The 23,607-nt window shown below is 48.8% G+C and overlaps 4 protein-coding genes across 5 annotated transcripts in view; 2 read left to right on the forward strand and 2 right to left on the reverse strand.

The window, feature by feature from the left end:
- Window positions 1–442: 442 nt before the first annotated feature.
- On the reverse strand, window positions 443–6,935 carry LOC135828837 (ribonuclease P protein subunit p21-like). The gene is made up of 4 exons (XM_065341270.1): window positions 6,734–6,935; window positions 5,848–5,957; window positions 1,845–1,927; window positions 443–787 (listed from the first exon to the last, which is right to left on the reverse strand). Exons 1-4 carry the CDS (start codon window positions 6,803–6,805, stop codon window positions 684–686), a joined length of 369 nt encoding a protein of 122 aa, XP_065197342.1. The 5' UTR covers window positions 6,806–6,935; the 3' UTR covers window positions 443–683.
- On the forward strand, window positions 5,557–19,465 carry LOC135828826 (protoheme IX farnesyltransferase, mitochondrial-like). 2 transcript variants are annotated; one of them, XM_065341256.1, is made up of 7 exons: window positions 5,557–5,631; window positions 6,559–6,677; window positions 9,526–9,832; window positions 10,701–10,896; window positions 11,706–11,979; window positions 17,515–17,671; window positions 18,480–19,465. In XM_065341256.1, the coding sequence occupies exons 1-7, from the start codon at window positions 5,604–5,606 to the stop codon at window positions 18,752–18,754; spliced, it is 1,356 nt and encodes a 451-aa protein (XP_065197328.1). In that variant the 5' UTR covers window positions 5,557–5,603; the 3' UTR covers window positions 18,755–19,465. The 2 variants fall into 2 exon arrangements, with proteins under 2 accessions (XP_065197328.1, XP_065197329.1); XM_065341257.1 differs by lacking the exons at window positions 5,557–5,631; window positions 6,559–6,677 and adding an exon at window positions 7,180–7,351.
- Window positions 19,466–20,296: 831 nt separating this feature from the next.
- Window positions 20,297–21,005, reverse strand: LOC135828833 (myosin-2 essential light chain-like). The gene has a single exon (XM_065341264.1). It carries the CDS (start codon window positions 20,886–20,888, stop codon window positions 20,430–20,432), a length of 459 nt encoding a protein of 152 aa, XP_065197336.1. The 5' UTR covers window positions 20,889–21,005; the 3' UTR covers window positions 20,297–20,429.
- A 310-nt stretch (window positions 21,006–21,315) lies between these two features.
- LOC135828819 (translocation protein SEC63 homolog) overlaps window positions 21,316–23,607 on the forward strand; it is a 24,198-nt gene continuing 21,906 nt past the window's right edge. Inside the window, exons 1-2 of the mRNA XM_065341249.1 lie at window positions 21,316–21,531; window positions 21,617–21,719. Of these exons, the coding sequence (XP_065197321.1) occupies window positions 21,408–21,531; window positions 21,617–21,719 (227 nt within the window). The 5' untranslated portion in view covers window positions 21,316–21,407. The remainder of the gene's footprint in view (window positions 21,532–21,616; window positions 21,720–23,607) is intronic.

Here is a 23,607-nt window from a genome sequence, read left to right on the forward strand (position 1 = left end):
GTCACAACAGCAGTTAATCAGCTAGTGGTGACTGAGGGCCAGGTTGCTTCATTCCAGAACAAACACGTCAAGGTACCGCTAAGCAGTCTGTCTGTACAGTACTGTCTGGTGTCGAGGAACTGGTTACCATGGTTACTGGGGCGGGTTGTCAACCTCCTAGCCTAGGGCATTCCTATCACCATGGACACCAGTCTATGCCCAGTGGAGTCATCACACAATAACCATTATTATCATGTATGCATAGTCTATGCCAGGTGAAATTCTAGCCTGTTCATTCTTCGTCGCTCGGCAGTACAGTATTCACCAAAGCCACATCATCCGGCCGGCCAACCTGCTAGCTGCGGCCCCTTCCACAATCTCACAGAGATAAATGCTACTGACAAAGCCCAAACCCCACTGCCCCACATACAGACATACATTCACACCGACACACCATGCCGCGACAGACATGCATGCATGCGTACTGGGTTGCACGAGGACTATAGCGATCGGGAATCAACATACGAAAATAGAGAATTGGTCTGTAACCTGCAGACAAAACTCAGGAAAGGCTGAAAAAACTAGAAAATATATCCATGGACACAATAAAAATAACCGTTGTGCCGGTCAAGGTCCGGAAGAGCAATGGCTGGGGCTAGGGTAGCTGTGAATTGAAGAGACAGATTTGGAAGGTTAGTGGCATGTCAAGTGCTGACAGGACGGTCACTTGCTTTCTCTAGTGTTGCTCGATAGCGCCTGATGGCCCCACAGGTTTTGCACGTGACCACTACATGTGTGCGCCGCTTACCTGGACATCCGGGAACAGAATACACAGAGAGAGAGAGACGACAATGATGGCCCACATTGAATGTACAGTATGATCGTGCGCCGTAGAACACTTAGGCTGAAAAATGGCACCAATTGAAGAACAATCCAGGCTAGATTTGCAGATCTAAGAACTAGTGGTGTGCACGGATAGTCGGGTAACCGTGCTACCCGTGAGGACCTCGGGCAGTCGGGTACAGAATAGTACCCGAAAGCCCAAAGTCGCAGATGACATCATGTACAGTGCACATGTACAAATTCATGTAATACTCTGCATGTCTACCCAGTGTGCAAGGGAAGGGGTGCATTGTAGTGTTACCATGGAAACATTACCTGATCGGGTACCCGTGCTACCTGTGGAAAACTACCCGAACCCGATACCCGAAAAAAAAATGCTACCCAACTCAGCCCTACTAAGAACACGTGTACTGCTGTGTATGTGGTGTGATTGCACCGCATGATGCTCTCCATGATCGCGGAACAAGAACAAGACGACTAAAATCTGAACATTTTAGAACAACGCCAGGCTGCGCATTGACCTCCTGCGTTCTTCGGCGCCCGATCGTACTGCAGCACCACCACAGTACAGCACAGTACAGTACAGCACGTGAGTGTCTGTGACTACGGTGAGTGTCTGTGACTGCAGTGTCGGGAGTACAGTCAACTTCGCTAATAACGACTGCGGATATAACGACACTTCGCGAATAACGGCAGAATTTCCATGCCCAGAGCAAAGTCAAATCTAACTGCAATATAATATAACGAGACTTCGGGTAAAAGGACACTTCGCGAATAAGGACACTTTTCTGATGCCCCACCGAGTGTCGTTATACGCAAAGTTGTCTGTAGACTAGGTGCCCATGTGGGTCCCCGTGTCGTTCAATGAACCACATTGAATGTTCATGTCGCATCACCACAGGTCAAGTGAGCGCCTGTGACTGCAGTGTTGTCTGTAGACCAGGTGCCCATGTGCCCCCCCCCCCCCCCCCCGGGTATTGTGAAACTGGCCTAAGGGCGTAACGGTTATATAGAGATCTCACCTTGTACCCGGACAGAGCTGCAGTCGCCAGTGGCCAGACTCGTGTGGCACGCCTTGCAGATACCACGCTTGATGCTGCAGTCTCTACGCCAATACGGATTGGGAGTGGAATGGGATCCAAGCGAGGCAAAAACGCACGCACGCGCACACGCACGCGCACACACACACACACACGTACACACAAGTGTACACAAAACTGATTAGCACGGTTGAGAAAACCAATGCTTGCCCAAACCCATAACTCCACCGTTACGTATTGGCAGCAGTTTTGAAGGAGGCTCTGACAAAACCAAGTGTTTGCCTTTCATGCACTGCACGAGTACTCATCTGTCAGAAGTACAGCAAAACGCGCCGCGGAGCGAGGGCAACTTTCATACGTAAATCTCTCTATGGATTTCCGTAGGAAAGCTCTTTCCTACGTACGTTGGGTCCTCCGTAGGACTTTTTGAAATATTTTTTTCGTATTTTCCGCATTTGTCCATGGCAACGCGTTAACGTTCAAGCCGCGTGAAATACAAGGTACACACACTGTACACCACGTGCAAAACAAAATGGAAAATGCGGTTTCGGTTCACGGTGCATGCGGTGGGCGCATGCAGCCAACGCGTCTCCAAAGCAACAACGCATGTTTAGCAGTCGTGGAGAAATCACGTAGAGCGAAACCCAACAGCTCTGATTTTTACGTATGAAAATTCCGTGCAGTTCCTACGCTATTTTCATACGGAGTTCCGTAGAGCGAAACCTCCCTAATGTCGAGTCAGCTGATCGTGCAGCTGATGTTGACACTGAGGCTACCTGTGAAGCCAGCGCTGGCACTGCTGCTGCTGGTGTTGCCACTGGCGCTGGTACTGGTGCCGGAGCTGCTCTGGGGGATGCCACCGCTCCTGCTACTGCACCTTTTTCTTGTGGCTGCAGCAAAAACTGCCTGGCAAAATTTCCTGTGGAAGCCGTACAGAAGAGTCGCCTGGCTATGATGGAAATGGAGGACAACGAGCGTGACATGTTTATAATGGGCATGCTGGTAGCTACTCACTACCGTACACCAGAAACACGCCGCGGAAAACGAAAACATGAGTTTTACCAGTATTCGTACGATGGACAGGAGGTGTGCAGTGGGGCATTTCAGTACATCTACAACATCGGAAAAAAGTTGTGGCGCAACCTGAAAAAGCACCTCCAAGAGAATGGTCCTGTTCCTCGTCGCCATGGCAATATTGGCAGACGGCCCGCTAACGCACTCCGCTAACGCACTCCAGTTCCCGGATGTGAAGATAGGTGTGGAGTTCCTCAAGGCCTATGTAGAGGAGTTTGGTCTACCTCATCCTGCTCCAACTCATGGACGAGCCGGAGTGCCTCCCACTTACCTCCCCGCATCACAGACTTACAAGTCGGTGCACAAAATCTATGTGGATGCGTGCATCTCTGACAACTGCCGAGCAGCAGGCCTACAGTCATTCCGAAACATTTGGAGTGCCTGCCTTCCTTATGTAAAATTTATGAGTGCCCGCACAGATGTTTGCCAACCCTGTGAAGTCCTCCGCCGTAAAGTAGTTTCTGCTGCAATGGAAGCTGACAAAACTGAGGCGCTCGACCGGTTCTCACAGCACATTGCAGGAGCACAAGCCGAACGCAAGTATTACTGTGATGCCACTGTAGCTGCACACAATGAACTATCTGGTGTTGCAGCTGCACCCGTCCCCCCATGTCAACCCTGCTCCCAACCTCTCCTCGCTTCCCACTACACTTTTGATTTTGCACAGCAGGTGACTCTCCCTCATCTTGCTCGTCAGCCTGGTCCTCTGTATTTTAAACCGCCAAGGAAGGTGCAGCTTTTCGGCGTGTGCTATGAAGGCATACCTAGACAAGGCAACTTCTTGCTTGATGAAACGCAAACCATCGGAGCAGACGGCACAAAGAGCCATGGTGCGAACACAGTCGAGTCTCTCCGGCATGCCTTCTTTGCTAAGTACGGCTCGGGCGAGGAGAGTTGTGTCCTTCATGCAGACAACTGTGCGGGGCAGAACAAGAACCGCACAGTTGTCTCATGCTTGGCGTGGCGAGTCATTGTTGGCCTACACAAAGAGATCCATTTGGCATTTATGGTTGCCGGGCACACACGTTGCCTTGTGGATGGCTGTTTCGGTTAAGTAAAGAGGAAGTACCGCCGGGCCGACACCTTCACTCTGCCTCAACTCGCCAGTGTTGTCAATGAGTCGGCATCATGCAATGTTGCTCATACTGATGCTGTCATTTGGTACCAGTAGGATTCCTTCCTGGACCAGCACTTCAAACGAGTTCCTGGGATATCAAGGTACCATCACTTCACCTTCTCATCTGCAAGTCCAGGCACCGTTAAAGTGAAGGAAAGCGTTGAGTCAGTTCTGCAGCAGGTCACCATTCTCAAGAGCGATCCAAGTGTGCTCGACTCTTCATCTCTTCCACCTGTGATTCCTAGTGCTGGCATGTCTGAGGACCGACAGAGGTACCATCCACAAAGAAATTCGTCCCTTTGTGGCCGAACCCTATCAGGATGAATTGTGTCCACCCCTGGCGTAACGATCTTTGACAGTCCGCAACCATGTGCGTGTCTGTTGGGGACTTCTCCTGATCAAAACCCTCTACAGAATTATATTTTTGCACCCATGTATTTGTATATAGTCTAAACATATTGCTGTAATGCTGTGGAAACATCTACTGCCCGCTTGTTGTTACATTGGTGACATAGACCGATCTAATGAAATGCATCGATTTCTGGAGCGTAATTCGTGGCTCAATGCTGTTCAAGAAAAAGGCCGTAACTCCGTGATGGTACCGTATTTTTCGGTTCTGTTTTTTAAAATATATGATTTCTATGGATGTTCTGCATGAGTTGGCAGTGCTTCCCCAAATCCGCCAAAAATGTCATTTGGTACCTTTTCCCTTGGTGAGGCTGTAATAGTTCTTTTCTTGAGTGAAATCAAAGGTTGCATTCGATTGTGGAGACTGGATCCCGATCCCCGCCGGCCAGATCACTTCGATCAGACGGATACAATCGAATGTGCACAACTGATAATCCGTTTCAAGACCGTAGCAACCGAGTTGCTACAGCTCATCCCGTACTATTTCGATGTATCTGTACGGATTATGCTGAACTCTTGACCAAGTGTACGCATATTTCGAGTTTTGAGTAGATACGATGCAAATGAATCCGTCGAATCCGGCTCTGGGAGGTGGATTGACTGGATCCGAATCCGAGGGGCCGGGATCCGGATTCGTACAATCGAACATGTACGAATTTGGCGAATCCAGGTCCGGGGCCCATGGATTCGCACAATCGAACATGCCCAAAGAGATGGCTGGTAATCATAGACCATTCTTAGAAGTAGGTGGTTAGAAGCCTTGTTCTGAGTTTCAGGTGTTCGCACGACAGTCAGACCTCGCTTATCCGGTCCTCTTTTATCCAGATTCCTCGCCATCCGGAAGAAAATCGCTGGCTACCGATTTACAGCATAATGGCATGCATACGTGCAGTAAGTGTGTTCGACTATCCGGTTCCCTCGCCTATCCGGATTTTTTTTGTGGAAAACGGATGTGTGCGGTTAAGCGAGGTCTGACTGTCCAGGGATTTAATCGTATAATCAGTACATTTGCAGACTGCAGATGTTGGAACAGTACATGTGTCCACCGGGTCTGGTGTTTCCAATCGGCTATTTAAAAAAAACTTTGTCCTGCAGCTAATCATTATCCTCCCGTGTTGCCGTCGACGGACTACGTGACCGCTATGGAAGTGGAACATCACAATGGAACAGGTACGTGCAAGTATGTGTGTATGTGTGTGTGTGTGTGTGTGTGTGTGTGTGTGTGTGTGTGTGTGTGTGTGTGTGTGTGTGGTGTGTGCACACGTGCGCGCGCGCGCGCGCGCGTGTGTGTGTGTGCATGCGTGTGAGTGTGTGTATATGTGTGTGTGTGTGTGTGTGTGTGTGTGTGTGTGTGCGCGCGCGTGTGCGTGCGTGTATGACGCTTACAGGCGTAGGACAAGACGTCGTGCTACGGTCTTCATCACGGAATTATAGTGTCGACTGAGCTCCCTGGCTTCGGGAACTTGACTGCACTCGGATGTCATGAAGTTAGATGCCTATAGCACAACAAACAGGGATAAATCCAAGTGCTCCGTTCAACCATCTTTGCAGTTACACTCAGCTGACAATGACATGTGCCTGGGTTCAGGATAAATTCCCATATCGAGTTGCATTGGCTCTCTATAAGTACGATATGCACCATGTGAAAGAAAATAGGAGAAAAGAAGGTGAAGTGCGAAAGACTAGAGAAGTGTGAACTACTAACAGGGGTGGGTGAAGAGAAAAGAATATGATGAGGAGGTGAGAAATACCGTATTTTCCGGAGTATAGTGCGCACTTTAGATGTGCTATTTTAGGCCCTAAATCGCAGGTCCGCACTATGCTCCGAATATGAAATGCATGTACTTCAATGAAGATTGAAGTGCGCACCCCCAATGAAGATTGGGGGTGTGCGTTATACAAAGGTGCGCACTATACTCCGAAAAATACGGTAATAACAATGTGAGACTCAGAGAGGGTGAAGTGTAAGGAGTATGCGCATGGGTATGTGGGTGGGTGTATGTGTGTGTGAATGCTAAGAGAATAGTCTAAGTTTAGTGACATTTTCTTTCTGGATGCATAGGTTGGGGTGTTTCTTTATTGCCGACCTCTTTCTAGTATCATCACTAGATAAGTCTTTGTCGGGACAACGAGCAGAGCCATTCACGGACCAGGACTGCAACAACGTGTGTGCGCAGGGAAGAATGACAGCACAACATGCGGCTTGCGTTTCCCAGGTAAATGTACTGTGACTGGATACATAATAATTATGTCATCAAGAAATTTATCTTACCTGATGCAGAAAGTTCATCCTCAAATAAGCCTCGCGATGGGGGAGCGACCCCTTCGATTTGTTCTTGCCCATCCCTAGGATCAAGTCAGAAGAGGATCGGCTTTACCGAGGCATTTTGGTGGTTTGCTACCACATACTAGTACTCAGTGGGTATGAATAGATGCAGCTAGTTGCGATCAGCCTCTGTCTTGTCAGACACAAAATTAAATTTTCAAAAAGCAAAGCAGCATGCTTTTTCCAAAACTATCCGCATAGTCATAACTCAGTGACGTAACAGTCAGCAAGTGACGTCGAAACTGACGAAAGCGATTACGAAAGAGTATACTAGTATGTATGGCGCGGTAACGCTTGATTTGCGCGTGTGATCGCACTTGGCTTTCGACTTTTCGGGGGTCCAAAAATTGAAAATCAAACAGGCAACAAGCAAGCAGAATGTGTAGTGTAGAGTGTTACAATAACAAGTTAGATCTTGTGCGAAGATTTTGTGGAGGTGATCTGGAGAAAGTGAGAGTAGTGACTCAGTGGATCGGTCCGCTGTGTGTTGTTGCATCCTAAGATGGTGCATTCGTTTGCCTGTGGAGGATAATGTGGTTTGTGGCCAATCATGGTCGCAGAGCGGTAAGCGAAAGTGGGCAACTTGATTTATCTTATTTTTCACAAATTTACCTGTTTTGTTACTGGCCACATCCACCAAGAGAAGCATGGCTGCATATTGCATGAACACGGTCAGGAGATATTATCCAGCGTCTGCATTGCCTTGGCTCAGTCCATTTGTCGTGCTACGAATATCAGCAATTTTTTTCAAGCTCGAAGCAAACTGGTCGAACACATTTTTCATTTTACATTTTCATCCAATTCTTTTAAGAATTGGATGGGCGTGACGACATTGAGAGTAAAACGTGCCACTGTTTCGTACATCCATATGAGTATGTCAGGAGTCGAGTCTCCTTTGCAGGCTACTAGTACTTACTCCCCGCTAGTGATTTGCATTTTTGCAGCAGTGTGTCAAAGGCATTGCAGTGTTTCTGGGGTTACGGAGATTTCGAGGGTCTGCAATGGGCTTGCAGAAGTAGCAGTCCAGACAACGATGGAATCCAGAGTCCGCTGTAGGTATTGTGTAAGCCATCCGTGTACGGCACCCATATCTCTCTCTTATCCGGGCGGTCCGGGACCGAGCACTGCCCATAGCTTCGAAATATCCCTAGCTCTAAATCACATGCGTTTGAAGGACCGGCCAGAGATCTGGCACATGACGTCACAATTTATTTCCACACAAAAAAACTGGCAAAGGAGTAGTAATAGTTGCACTGGAACTCACCCACAGGGCACAGGGCGCCCGGTAGACCCAGGTGCCCATTACATGAGTCCGAGGTACGGCATAAGAGAGGTATGAGTGTACAAGCAGTGCCCGGTGTTTGTGCACATTTCTCGCCTTTTTCTGGTTCCGAACCAGCCTGACCATGTTTTTACTGTGTCATCTGATCGCAGTATGGCTTCTTTTAAACTTGAATCAAACAACAGCCCGAACAACCAAGTGAGAATAGAATAGTTCAAACTAAAAGAACAGTGTTGGTCTTGCAAACAACTTACAAGGTGGTGGTTGTTGTTTTATTTTACTTTATCAGATTTACAGGCAAGGATGCCTTCTCACCGACCAGGGGCCAGTTCCTAGAAATGATGTCACTGAAGCCAGGGGGGCAGGGGGTGGCTTCTTCATCAGGCTTCACCTGTATAGTAGTTAGTAGTACTCCTGAACACAGGCCTAAGATTGCAGCTGCTTCCAGTACTGTTGAAGCAGAAATATTCGTCTGGAATTTAATTTCGTCTTTTTCGTCCAAGGAGCCTTTGGGCTAAATTAAATGCCGGACTAATATATTGTCGATTTGGCCAGCTTTTCAATACACTCTTATGATCCACGGACGAAATTTACAACGGGACGAACTCCCTTTCTTCGGAGTTGGGCGAAATTATTGACCGACGGAATTTTCTGCCTGTACAGTATACCACAGTGCACGAAAAGTAGCAGTAGTGTAGTATTGACATATCCGCGGCAAGCCGCTTATGTACAACGGCATGGGAGAGGATAGCAAAAATGAAAATATATTGTTGGGGACGTTGAACGTAGCGACCCTAAACTCATTGTTTAGCCCAGACCGTTGTGCAGACTGTTGTGGAGGATCCGAGGAGGAACCTCCATCCATGGCCGTCACCCCATGGTCCAAAACGGGTGCACGAAAAGTGCAGTGCTGCAATTGAAATCCCCACCCCCGAGCGGTGCGCTCACATCGCAAAGACCCAACACGGGATTGTAACACTTCGAAATAGAGACCGCTAGAATGTGAACGCATCGCTCAGGGGGTCTGATTTCAGTTGCCACCGGTGTACATTCTGACACACTGCATGTAGTGGACAAGGTGTTCTCGTCATTTTTGGTGCCTTTAATTAAGGTCTTTACGCTCAAATCGCGGTATGGGGTTTGGGGCACGCTGGAATTCCGTCTGTAACTCTTACCCAGGCGTATGCGTCTACAGTACTTGTAGTATGCTTTTGACATGCACTGTAAGCACAATTGTCTTGTACTTGTACCACACTCTGACCTTTTTCTGATCGAGCGGATTTGATGTGCTCTCTCTCTCTCTCCCCTCTCTGTTTGTCTGTCTCTATCTCGTCTCTGTCTCTCTCTGTCTCGTCTCTCTCTCTCTCTCTCTCTCTCTCTCTCTCTCTCTCTCTCTCTCACTCTCTCACTCTCTCTCTCTCTCTCTCTCCCTCCCTCTGTGCATATGTATATTTAGATATCTCGATTGCTAGTGTCCACGCCATCGTGTGCCACACCACGTCTGCAGCGCGATGCCTTGCGTAGCGCTCGGTTCTGCACGAGCGGGCCAACGGTGACACCAGCCACACCGCCCACGCCTTCCCAGGCGACACAACAGCATGGCACAGCGTCCAGCCCAGCTGTAGCGGCATCTGGTGCTGCTGCTGCTCCGGCAGTTGGTGCTGTTCCTGCAGTTGGCCGTCGTGGTTGGAAACCGATGTATCAGCCGAACCTAAAGGATTTGCCTGATCTCTACCTCAAACTATCCAAGTCTCGATTGACAAGTAAGCGCATACTCAAGATGTTTTTGATGACGCGGCGACAGCTGTCCGTTTTCTTTTGACCTTGCCGCCTTACAGGAGGCCTTCTGCAATTTCTCTCTCCTTTAGGTGTGTAGTAGTAGTAGTAGTAGTAGTAGTAGTAGTATTTATTATTTTACCAGGGCAATCCCCTCAGGCTGTAAGTCTTTTTACAGGGTACCCTAGGTAAGTGCGTGAAATAGAGCTGAATGGAGAAAACCGTAAGTGCGTGAAATAGAGTAAAGAAAAACAGTGGCTGCATACTATGCCATTATGTATTGCGAAAGAGGCTGCGTAGAAAACTGTTGAACAGTGCGAAGGAGGCTGCCTAGCGGCATGCTGCTGGAAGCGAATTCCACCTGTCAGCAGCCAGGTCGGGCAGAGTGTAGAAACCATACCGTAACAAAGCATTAGGCAGGGCAAAAGCAAGGGTGGACTGTCCCCTGGTCAAGGCATCCGTATGGTTGCTATTTGATCTAAGTGCAAAAAAGCTCGGCAAGTAGAGGGCTGCGGCGGCCATGCTCACGTTTATAGACAAGGTCAAATATTTGCCGTTTTACATTGCATGAATAAAGTGTACACGAATGTCGATTCAGCTTGTCTCATTGATTGCGGTTATCAAATTATTGTCTCCTCGCCGTTTGTTCAAATATTTGTGTTTGTGTGTGCGCGTGCACGCGCTTGTGTGTGTGTGTGTGTGCACGTGTGTGTGCATGTGTGTGTATGTGTGTGTTTGTGTGTGTTCATGTGTGTGTTTGTGTGTGTGTGTATGTGTGTGTGTGTGCACGTGTGTGTGCATGCGTGTGTATGTGTGTGTGTGTTTGTGTGTGCACGTATGTTGCTTGTATTACAGGCCTTGTTGTCATCACAGCAATGGCCGGTTACGTGGCGGGGCCTGCCTCGTTTCACTGGCTGCCATTCCTCGCACTGTCGGCTGGCACTGGCCTGTGTTCGGCGGCAGCTAACGCAGTCAATCAGACCATGGAGATACCGTATGATGCACAAATGGCACGGACGAGAAGTAGGGTGCTCGTGCGTGCTCAACTCAGGTAAGATTGTAGGTGATGTATGGGATTATGCTAGGCGTTTTGACCCCCTAATCCGCAAGCTGGCGGTGGTGTTGGTTGCGGCAGCAGCAGCAGTGGTGGTGGCGGGGTTGATAGGAGGGGGCAGTATGAGATGCGGATACTGGAAGTCCACCAAATTTTGGCGCATTCAATTTTCGACCTCCCAGGGCTAAAACCCCTTTCGGCTGCATCAATTTTTCGGCCTGTACTGCTGCCGCCTGTGTACACTCTCACACTGAACATTGGAAAACAAGATTTCGGCCGCAACAAATTTTCGGCCAAACATGACCAGGCCGAAAATAAATATGCGCCGAATATTTGTTGACTTCCAGTACTGCTTTTCATGATGGGAGTGATCGTAGAGAGCCCCCTCACCTCTCCGATCTGATTGAGTATTAGCCACATCTAAAGTTCAGTGGTTCCTCTGTGTGTCTCCTCTATGCTTCCAGCGCGTTGTACTTGGCGGGGGTGGAGGTGCGGATACCTTTTGATGATGGGAGTGGTAGTAGCGAGCTCCCTCTCTTTCCTGATCTAGTTTAGTATTAGACACATCTAAAGTTTGGTTCTTCCTCTGTATGTTTCCCCTATGCTTGCAGCCTGTTGTACTAGGCTTGGGGCGGGGGTGGAGCTGTGGATACTTGTTTTGATGATGGGCGTGATAGTAGTCGGCCTCCTCTCCTCCCTGATTTCATTGAGTAGTAGCCACTTCTAAAGTTCAGTGTTTCCACTGTATGTCTCCTCCGTATGTCTCCACTGTGTGTCTCCTCCGTGTGTCTCCTCCATGCTTGCAGTCCGTTGCACTCGGCTTGCTTTGCCGCCACATCGGTCACCACTGGCACCGCGCTGCTGACGTTCGGTTGTAATCCGCTCACCGGCATGCTCGGCTTTCTCAACTTTATCCTGTACACGTCGGCCTACACGCCGCTGAAGCGCATGACCATCTGGAACACCTGGGTCGGCTCGGTGGTGGGTGCCCTGCCCCCGTTAATGGGGTGGGCAGCATGCACGGGCAGTATCACGCACCCGGCCGCCTGGATCATGCCGCTTGTTCTCTACTCCTGGCAGGTAAGGGTATTGTTTAAACCATTTGCTGCACGCGTGACCTTGTACCGCCTCTGTTTGTTGTGGGCCGTGGAGTGTAGAAAGTATACTTATAATATTTTAGTGATGGCCCATTCACACGCCCACGTGACACTTTCGTCCGAATAGCCATGACAGCATGGAACGTGCCAGGAAAATCGAACGCCTGATACGACAACGTAGACGACGTATCTGTAGTGTAATGAGTAGCATCATGACAGAACTCTATCCCTAGGCATATCATTGTCTGTCTCCAGGTTTCTCCTTCCTACTCCCTACACTCACTCGCATTGATCTAACGTGTCTACTTGTATAAGAACCGCAGCCTGCCTGCTGTACCATTGACTCATGCATTCATGTACCGCTGGACTTGCTGGCTGCGCATCACTAACCCTTCCCCTTCTATGGCACAGTCCCCGCATGCACTGAACGCAGTACTCGGGTGCGCGTGCGTATTCATGTCTGAGTGCACTGCCCTCGGGCTCCATCTATACATGGCATCCCGTACTGGGCACGCTGCTTCCGGTCGCTGCTGTGTGCACGCAGCACCGCCGTCCATTCCGCTCTCTGTCTTCTTTACACAGTGATTCCCAATTGGAATCACCTCTTCGTTTCTGCTCTCCTGACAGTTAGTTGTGCTTTTCCGTGTCCGATAATGTTCCCCCTTTTGCAATAAACAACCAGGCGAAACTACTCTAAGTAGCCACCGCTACATGGCGCAGTGAACAGGATCAGTGATAAAAAAAATAACATTGATCCGCAACGAACCTGGTCTGCAACTTCAGGATCTAGGATGGCTCGCGTTCGACAACGCCGGCGATCGCGATAAATCTCAGGAAGTGGAGACGAAACTCTCGGCGTACTTCACGCCCGTGTCCAACGTCGTCCACGGACGAACGATGTTCGAACGCGACACACAGTCGCCATCCGAGACCGTGGACGAGTCACTTCTGCGTCGTCTCTACGGCGGCGCGGACAACGGCGATTTCAAGGACGCTCGCGATGGCCGCATCCGCGATCGCTTCACGACACACCACTGCAGGCCAACAGCTTACTGCAACAGCTTACTGCAACAGCTCACTGCAACGGCTCACTGCAACAGCACTGCAACGGCTTACTGCAACGGCTCACTGCAACGGCCCACTGCCACGGCTTACTGCAACAGCTTACTGCAACAGCTTACTGCAACAGCTCCCTGCAACGGCTCACTGCAACAGCTCACTGCAACGGCTCACTGCAACAGCTTACTGCAACGGCTTACTGCAACGGCTTACTGCAACGGCTTACTGCAACGGCTCACTGCAACGGCCCACTGCAACGGCTTACTGCAACAGCTTACCGCAACAGCTCACTGCAACAGCTCACTGCAACCGCTCACTGCAACCGCTCACTGCAACGGCTTACTGCAACGGCTTACTGCAACGGCTTACTGCAACGGCTCACTGCAACGGCTCACTGCAACGGCTCACTGCAACGGCTCACTGCAACGGCTCACCGCAACCGCTCACTGCAACGGCTTACTGCAACGGCTCACTGCAACGGCTTACTGTAAAGGCTTACTGCAACGGCTTACTGCAACGGCTTACTGCAAAGGCTCACTGCAACGGTTTACTGCAACGGCTTACTGCAACAGCTTACTGCAATGGCTTACTGCAACGGCTTACTGCTCACTGCAACCGCTCACTGCAACCGCTCACTGCAACGGCTTACTGCAACGGCTTACTGCAACGGCTTACTGCAACGGCTCACTGCAACGGCCCACTGCAACAGCTCACTGCAACGGCTTACTGCAACGGCTGACTGCAACAGCTTACTGCAACGGCTCACTGCAACACCTCACGGCTACTCCCGCCGCAGCCGGACGCCACCAAGCGGTGGCGAGCAAAAACGGCATGCCTGCTGCCGCCGAGCCCAACACAAGTGCCACCTCCACTACCTGACAGGTCGCACAGCCATTGCACCGGAGCGGCTCATCTCCACAATGTGAATATGGACCTGCAACTCTTTCCGTTAGGGGAGATGTGGTGTAATAAGTAACATCATGACAGAACTCTATCCCTGGGCATAGCATTGTCTGGGCCTGCAACTCTTTCCGTTAGGGGAGATGTAGTGTAATGAGTAGCATCATGACAGAACTCTATCCCTAGGCATATCATTGTCTGTCTCCAGGTTTCTCCTTCCTACTCCCTACACTCACTCGCATTGATCTAACGTGTCTACTTGTATAAGAACCGCAGCCTGCCTGCTGTACCATTGACTCATGCATTCATGTACCGCTGGACTTGCTGGCTGCGCATCACTAACCCTTCCCCTTCTATGGCACAGTCCCCGCATGCACTGAACGCAGTACTCGGGTGCGCGTGCGTATTCATGTCTGAGTGCACTGCCCTCGGGCTCCATCTATACATGGCATCCCGTACTGGGCACGCTGCTTCCGGTCGCTGCTGTGTGCACGCAGCACCGCCGTCCATTCCGCTCTCTGTCTTCTTTACACAGTGATTCCCAATTGGAATCACCTCTTCGTTTCTGCTCTCCTGACAGTTAGTTGTGCTTTTCCGTGTCCGATAATGTTCCCCCTTTTGCAATAAACAACCAGGCGAAACTACTCTAAGTAGCCACCGCTACAGTATCCAGACCCTGTACCGAGATTCGTTCTTTCGTTCCCGGCAGTTCGTGTCCGAAAAAAGCTGTACGCACAGCTGTGCGAAAAGCGTGTACGTGCCTGTGTGAATGCACCTGCATGCAAACGCCGTCTGCCAGTACGTGGTATTCCAAAATGTGACGCGTCTTGTAACGTAGTATGAATAGCCTATAACATTGCAGTGCAACTCCAGTACACAGGTGGAATCCTTATCTTTCGAATATGGCTTGTTTCTTCCGGGACCGATTTCTATCAATACGATTTCCACATAACGAATTCCTGTACCGTGCCTCCAGGGGATGTGCACACCTGTACGGTACCGGTGTAGCCCCGATGAAGTACGGTTGATCCGAGATGAAATAACTGCTGCAGTGTAGTGCAAGGTCCTGGAGTATGCAGCCCTTTGTAAGGGTGTCGGACACGCTACGGTCATTACGGTATTGGCCGTACCACTCTTTATCCCAGGTACACCGTGAATCAATAAAGGCACTCAGCTAGGCTCTAAGTTTTGCAAAATTTTCAAATGAGCCACCCCAACCCCATGAGTGAACTGTACTTCAGGTTGCTAGTCGTAGATCTACCACTCTAATACAGTCAGACCTCGCTTAACTGCACACATCTGTTTTCCACAAAAACATCCGGATAGGCCAGGTAACCGGATAACTGAACACACATACTGTATATGCATGTGGCATGTCAAAAGCAGTGACATCAAACATACATGTAGACAGGTCCTATGCAGTACAACTAGCGTGCCCAGTATGTAAAACAAGCGAGAAAAATGACAAGTGCATGCAACTGAGTGCTGTCCGCACACACCCAGCAGGTCAAGGACCTCATTTGCTTGTACAACTCCTTGATACTAGCTTCTGCAAGCGCTAGCCAGCCACATGCAACCGGATACGACGAAGCATTTTGTACACATTTCAACCAGTTTGTACACAAAATCATGCACCGGTACGCGGATCGCGAGGTCCGGTTATGTTGTATGCATAACATATGCTGCACATCGGTAACCAGCGATTTTCTTCCGGATGGCGAGGGATCCGGATAAACGAGGTCTGACTGTATACCTTCCGACGCCCTGAGAAGCTCCTGCATCTTGTGCTCTCCCCGGTGTGTATCCAGGGTGCTACACACCGAAGTTGCACTGTAAAATATTTACGGGAATGCAGCGAATAGGATTTTCGGTCTTTGGTCACTTTGCGGTGGGCCTTATATGCCGAAAATACGCAGAGCAAACGCTCCAAATCATTCACAGTAGACCAAGCAAAGAAACGACGTAGAGCTAATACTCACAACTGAGGTTGTGTTTGTTCGGTGTCATTCCGGTGTCATTCCGGTGTGCTTTGATTCTGGCTGGTTTGTTTGGTGTGCATGGAATCGTTTGTTTGGTACAATCTCAATTCTGGCCGCGATACGAGCGGGGCAGAATAGATTCTGGCGATACCAAAGAAAAAATGGATTGAGCACTTATTGATAAAAGGAAGGACAGAAATGTTTCGAGTTATGGCTAACTGTCCACCAATGTAATAGGGCTGAAAGGAATATTCGAATTATTCGAATATTCGAAATGTGCAGAATATTCTTCGTTAGAGTAGAATAAGAATGTTCGTAAATGTACAGAAACTCGTCTTTTTGATATCGAACAGGTTTATTTGGTGCAGAAAGTGGGTGAGATTGCCACCTTCCATGTGTTGTCATCAGCAAGACAAACGATAACATTGTCCATTTCAAATGTCCCTCCTGTAATTGGGGTATACGCCAGTTGATGATCTATGGTTACCATGGATACAACTAGGTATCCATGGATATTGTATGGTTTAGAATATTCGGAATATTCTTCGTTTCACACGTATTAGGAAAGAGAATATTCGTTCGCTTCATTGAGCATTCGTTTCAGCCCTACAATGTAACCAGATCATATACAGTCAGCGAGTGCGACAACATGGCACAAAACTGACAAGGAGTACTGAGACATTCAACGACCTGACACCTAGCGCCAACACATCTACGAGGCGCAAACCAACAACCTTCCAACTTGGAAGGCTCAAGTCAGGAAAGGTCCAAAGAGGGGTTGCCGCGGGACATAGCTCATGCTCATCTTCGTTGCGCTTTCCTTCCCTTCTTTGGACCTTGGTGTAAACATCACAATCCACCAGTTGTAGTCTTCAGGGCGCTAGTCGATCGGTCTTTGTCCGAGGAAGCTAAGACACCCCCTTCGTACTACAGTAGATATTGGGTATAACGTGCCCTTCTGATTTTCACATTTTATCACTATAACCGGTATATCACTACAGGCGATTTTCAACTGCGCGCGTCATACATACACATTATACACGTGTGGGTACTCGATCGCGCTAATGTATCGTACTGATACGTGATGGATGCTACTGCACCTTCTCCAGTCTAGAGTGAAGAACTTCTTGGCCCAAAGGCATCATCCAGGAAGCACCAGACCAGAATACCCTATGACAACACACATGTGGCTCCAAGTCGAGACATCAATGCCTCACACTCGTGTGTTGCTATCACTATAGACGATAATTTTTCTGTACAAAGAGGTGTTTTGAATGGTGATTCTGTATCCTTATAGCCGATTTATCGCTAGATACGGTATATTGGTTATAATGATAATTTGACGGGCTTTTTCTGGATTTGCTTTTGTTTTCATTGTGTATCAATATAGCCGGTTTATCACTATGTCCGATGACTTTATAATCGATATCCACTGTACTCATTATATTCCCAATCGAACTTGCGCACTTCCCTCGAAACTGGATGGGTGTGCCCTAATACAATATAGATGGAGATTTGTGTGGAAATTTTCAGAAATTTCGTGTGTATTTGTGTGCGTGTGCATGCTATTCTGATGGTAGTTTCCTCATTTCCACGGCTTGTCTTGGGCGCGACGTGATGACTACTCGCGTGGAGGATACGTGATGACGGCTGTGACTGACCCGGCTATGTGTCGTCGTGTTGCACTGCGACACTGTGCCGCCTTGCTAGGGCTGGGCATGCTTGTTCCATTTGCAGGTTAGTCAGTACAGCTTTGGGCATCCTAGTTTATCCTAACACACCTGTGTGACAGTTTGTGCGTGTGGGTGGGTGTATGGGTGCATGCGTGTGTGGGTGGGTGTGTGACAGTGTGTGTGTGTGGGGGGGGGGGGGGGGGCTGTGTGGTGTAGACCAGGCTGAATAGTAGTGGTGTGCACGGTTAGTCGGGTACCCGTGCTACCCGTGAGGACCTCGGGTAGACGGGTACCGAATCGTACCCGAAAACCCGAAGCCGCAGATGACATCATGTAGAAAGTGTAGAGAGAGAGAGAGGTCTACAGTGCACGTGTACAAATAATTCACGCACATAAGGGAAGGGGCCGGAGTGCATTGTGGTCTTACCATGGGAACATTACCCGATCGGGTACCCGTGCAAAACTACCCGGATCCGATACCCGACTCAGCCCTACTGAATAGTGGCGGTCAATTCTTCAGCCTTGCAAGTTGTTGAATGGTGCAATCCCATCACAAGCTGCTATGGCTTCTGCTGTAGCATCGCTATCATCGCCTTCGGCGATGGGCGTCCAATGGTGTGTGTGTGGGGGGGGGGGGTGCATGGTACATGGTGTGTGTGTTTGGGGTGGCTGCATGTATGTGGGCTAGGGCATTGAGAAACGATCTGAGAGAGGGAAAGGAAGGGAGGGAGAGGGGGGGGGGGGGGGAGAGAGAGAGAGAGAGAGTCTGTCTCTGTATGTATGTGTATTCCTGCTTGTCTTTGTGGACAGTACAGTTATCGTTTGTTATCGTTTGTTATCGTTTGTTATCGTTTGTTTCTGCTCCGCTGCAGGTTTGACCAGCTGGTGGTTTGTGTGCGGTGGTGCGGCGGTCGTCAATGGTTACTTCACTTACCTCGGTTGGCAGTTCTATCGCCAGTCCAACGTGCAGTCCGCACGCAAGCTCTTCCAGTTCAGCCTGCTGCATCTGATCGTTCTGATGGGATTGCTGGTGATCGGCGCTGTCGCGAAGGACGCCACCTGTGTTGGTCACTCCTGGTCGAGCAAGAACACGGAGTCGGACTCGTCCCCAGCCGAGCAGCAGGATTCTCCCGCTGAGGCAGCTTGAACAGCACGCGTTGCTCCTCTGCTAGATTCGAGATCCGATTGACGATGGCAGCGGGAAGAGTGTGTGCTGTTTTACCGAGTTGAGGACGGGATAGACACTGTTCATGCTCACGGTGACTTTTTGCGTTTGGCAGAATGTGAGCCATGTTGTCCGTCCGTCGAAGTTGGTGCGGAATGGTGGTCAAAATGACCCGGGTTCTCTTTCTGCCACACTTGGCTAGTTTGCTGAGTGCTTTGGCTGTTATAAAGTTAGCTTGGTACATACCGAACATGGTAGTATCTAAAGTCTGGCTGTACCCCTGTGTTGCTCCTGGAGAGTTCAGAGCTACAAGTGGAGTTGTTATGCAACGACATATTTATTTACTCCCCCCCCCCCCCCCCCTCTCTCCACAGCTTTGCGGATGGTGTGGTTCGCGCAGTAGACCTCTTATATTGCGCGATTTATATTCAATTTTTAGGACACTGTCTGTGTGCTGTGTGTGTGTGCGTGCGTGCGTACGTGTGTGTGTGTGTGTGTGTGTGTGTATGTGTGTGTGTGCACATGTACACGCGTAGGCACATTGCTACTGCTTGTGGTCGCAGACACGACCAACCCAGTTTGAGGTGTTGGCGTGAGCCTACCGACTGTGCAGCAGTTTCGCTTAGGGATTACCGAAAAACGTGTCTTCAGTGATATTTGAATTCTAGTACTTCACACGGTCTCGATTTTTCAGTTGGCAAGAGGAATTGTAGGGTGTGAGCTTTTGAATACAGGGTTGTGTAATACTTCTCGAGAATCTGGTCTCCCCGAAGCACGTTTTGCAGATATGAGCCACTTTCTGTTAGTGCATGTGCATGTGACAGTTTGGTTTAGGAAGCCCTCACGCAACACAACCGTTCACATTAGTCCAGCACAGTTCTAAAGGTGAAATATTCATCTAAGGGTTTCCCAGATCAAACTTGGGGTGTGCATGTACTATTGTGTGCGCGTGAGAGGGAGCCATGGGTTTACATTGAAGTTAACTAAGCCTGCAAGAATTGAGCGTTTCCGGCAAAACGCCAACAAAATGTGTGTGCTAAGCTTGAGCTCAACTGACTGCGTGTGTTCATGTGCATGGCCGATGACGCAATGTTCACAGGATCCATGATGATCATGCATCCAATGTTTCTTTTCCCTGCTGCCTCACCATTATACATGCCAAGAATATACGGAGTGAACATGGTTAACGTATCCAGGCCGGACTCAGTTCAAGCCCCCGGCCCACACTTCAACCAGCACACTATTGTAGCCTAAGTCATGGCAGGCCCAGACTACTTGAGGGGATAGTGCAGCACAGCACAAGACAAAATTAATAGACCGCCAAGAACATCCATAGAATCAAGAGCACACTTGGAGGTTAGACATGTACAGGCAGACATAATCCAGCCAGTCCCACCTTTTTGGACACCATTGCTAAATAAATGTCATCGGCCGCAAACCGACCAAGAACACACATCCATGCACACACATACACACCACCACCTGTGTGCATGCACACACAGACACACAGCCAGATACACACGATGAAGCAGTAAGAAATTGATCATTGAATCAGGTACACTCCGTTGTTACTCAGAATAAAAGTAAATAAATAAATATACACACAACCACTATCTTTCCTAGTAAAAGTCATAACGCCACGACCACACTCCACAGACTATCCCGACATGACGGCCTTGACGAACTCTTCGTAGTTGATCTGCCCTCGCTCTCCCTCGGAGATACTTGCGAGGATGGAGTCGACTTGCTGCTCAGTCAGCTTTTCACCCAAGCTGGTGAGGACGTGACGAAGTTCAGCTACGCTGATCATACCCGTACCATCACGGTCGAATGTCCGGAGGCCCTCCACAAAGTCAGCTTCTGTCAAATCATGCTCTTTGGAGGACTTGCATGAGAGTAACACAGGTAGAAACTCCTCGAAAGAGACGCGCTTTGTGCCATCCGGGTCCAACTCTTTTGCGATCTTCTTGGCTTCTGCCTCTGTCGGGTTACTGCCAAGTGCTCGGAGAAGATCTCCAATCTGGGATGAGTCAATCTTATCGTCGCCCTTCTTATCAAACAGGGAGAACGCATCTCTGTACTCGGACAGGTCCTTGTCGGAAACGTCGTGAGGCATTTTGTCTAGATCTGTTCTACACTGTTTAGACAGCAGCTGACAAGAAGAAACTGAACTGAAAAACGTCGAAGCTGCGATGGCTGCTGTTCGTGTTGCACGATGTGGATGTTGTTGTTTGACCTTTTCGATCATGATCTGAAAGAGGGGCGTACCGTGTACGCATTCAGAAGACTCGACCTTGTTGAGTGTCACCATGTCAGCAAACTGTGCAACTCGACCAGAAAAGGAGTTGTAACATGTCAACTCAGAATCTCCCCAAGAGCGGAGGAAGCCGGAAAAGGAGCTGCACCTGGGTACGAGGTCTCATTATGACGCGTCACTCGTCGACGTCACCATAGCAGCCGAGTGGACGCCGCGCCGCCCGGGCGCTGCTGCAGCTACTCAACGTGTCGAAAACACTTCTTCAGACTTTACTTGGCTCTGAAAATTCTTGCTTACTTTGCACTACTGTTGCAATTAATTTTCAGTAAATTCCTCACTGAAACAATGCTGATATAGAGTGCTTTGTGAAGGATAGCTATGGCTGGGGCGAAATTTGAATATGACGAGAGCGGAGGCACCTCGTTCTACTTCCTCCTGTCTTTTTTGGCATTGATATTGGTGCCATGCACTTACTATTTCTGGCCATTCTCCAAAGAGGAAGGTAAGATGGAATCATCGTCCTGCTCTGTTCTGGAGCCGTTCTCAATATGCTGCTTCATGTACTTGTGTATTGTCCTATTGAGCAGATGAGGACTCAGGCAAGGGAAATAATTGTCTGTGCATCCCCTGCATGAAGAAAAGAGGTCGTAGCAAGCAACAGAATAAGAAAACTTCCAGCAAAACGATTCGGTGAGTACGACTCGTTGACACTGCTATTTTTGTTTATAGAGACGTACTTGTAGCACAGTCGCAGTTTGTACAGTCTGTATCAGCTATTGAGTGACCGGGTATAAGGATATATCGGCTAAAGTGATATCAGAACAAAAATAATATCAAAAGCAGAATGCATTAAAAAAAATTTCCAGTCAAAAATTTCATAACCAATAATAGCAAGAGTACATAACCCCCCAGAGTGTGCAACTCCCACATACCCTGTTGTCCCGACAGAATTTCAAGTTGACGTCATTATTTATGACGCAATGCTCCTTGCAGCAGTGATTTACAACATGTGTACGGGTGTCAACGCATCACACGTTTTTCTTTGCAATAATTTGTACAGGATCGATCGGCTTCGGTCAACCACAGGTTCCGGATTCGTCTGATAATCCGTGTACAGTGCGCATTGCATCATCAAAATGACGTCAACTTGAAATTCTGTCGGGACAGCACCCATAGTGGAGTTGCACACTCTGGGGGGTTATGTACTCTTGATAATAGTGACATATCGGATATTCCGATGGCATACCAGAGTCAGAACATGCATTGCGCACTATACAATGATCAGTGGCTATAGTGACATACGTGGCAAGCAGGTGCATGGGTGTACAGTCATGACTCATGTTCACCTGTAAGGCATGGCATGTCCACAATACATTGCGCAGTACAGTGTCATTTGCACGCACACATCTACACGCATGACCATGTGTACGTGGTCGCGCACCTCATGTGCATGCATGTATGGTTATAATAATTATATATAATTAATTTGAAACTCGGATGTTGAGCCATAAATAAATGTAGAAGAGAAAAGGACATATGGATACGAGTTAAGAGTAACTCTCCATCACTGTAACATGATACTTTATATGGCTTTTGCTCGTTTTCGTTGCGCTTGCCTTCCCCTCTTTGGTCTTTCCATAACCTTGAACCTTCCAAGTTGGAAGGCTGTCGGTTAGCGCTACGGAGATGTGTTGAAGCTAGGTGTCAGGACGTCGAATGTTTCAGTACTCTGTCAGTTTTGTGCCTAGTTATTGCACTTTCTGACTGTATAAAGTATCATGTTACAGTGATGGAGAGTTACTCTTAACTCGTATCCATATGTCCTTTTCTCTTCTACATATAATTAATTATTATGATATCGGGGATCATATCGCTTGTAGTGATGCATCGGATATAGCTGGCCCGCCGGAACCGGTGCGGTTGGTCAGGTTATTACCGGACCAACTTTGTGGCCACCTACGCATATTTACTGCTAAAGACGTTGTATGTGCCCACTATATCAAACACATAGTGTGAAAGGCTTTGGTACGACCGGACCAATTGAATACTGCTTCCGGCGGGCCTGTCTAATAGTCATAAGAATGCTGAAAACGAATGGGGACGCTATGGCCGGTACGGGCTGTATTAACTATTAACATCTGAACTGACCATCATGTGTGTGAGTATGTATGCGTGTGTGTGTGTATGTGTGTGTGTGTGTATGTATGTGTGTGTGTGTGTGTGCATGAGTGTATGTGAAATTTCATTGACAGTGGGACTTCAGTATAAAACTCAATGCACGATATTATTTTTTGCATTGCGATGAGCGACGGGAGACGCAATGGGCAATTTCTTTTTTTAGAAACTTGCATCTGCTGGTTGTCACACTTCCATCACATTCCGTGTGTAGATGATCAGTGCATAATGAGTGGCTTATGCTTGCAGAAGATGAGAGCTGGCATATCCTCTAGAAAGAAAAAAGAAGAGATTTTCCTGCTGCATGGAGATCATTGTTGTGAGGTTTCTTTGCGCGTATATCCCGCCTGCCGGGGTCCTGGTGCCTTTGGACATGTAGCTATGTGGTGTGTTGCATTGTGTG

Source organism: Sycon ciliatum, chromosome 12, assembly GCF_964019385.1.
Source record: "Sycon ciliatum chromosome 12, ocSycCili1.1, whole genome shotgun sequence".
NCBI lineage: Eukaryota > Metazoa > Porifera > Calcarea > Leucosolenida > Sycettidae > Sycon > Sycon ciliatum.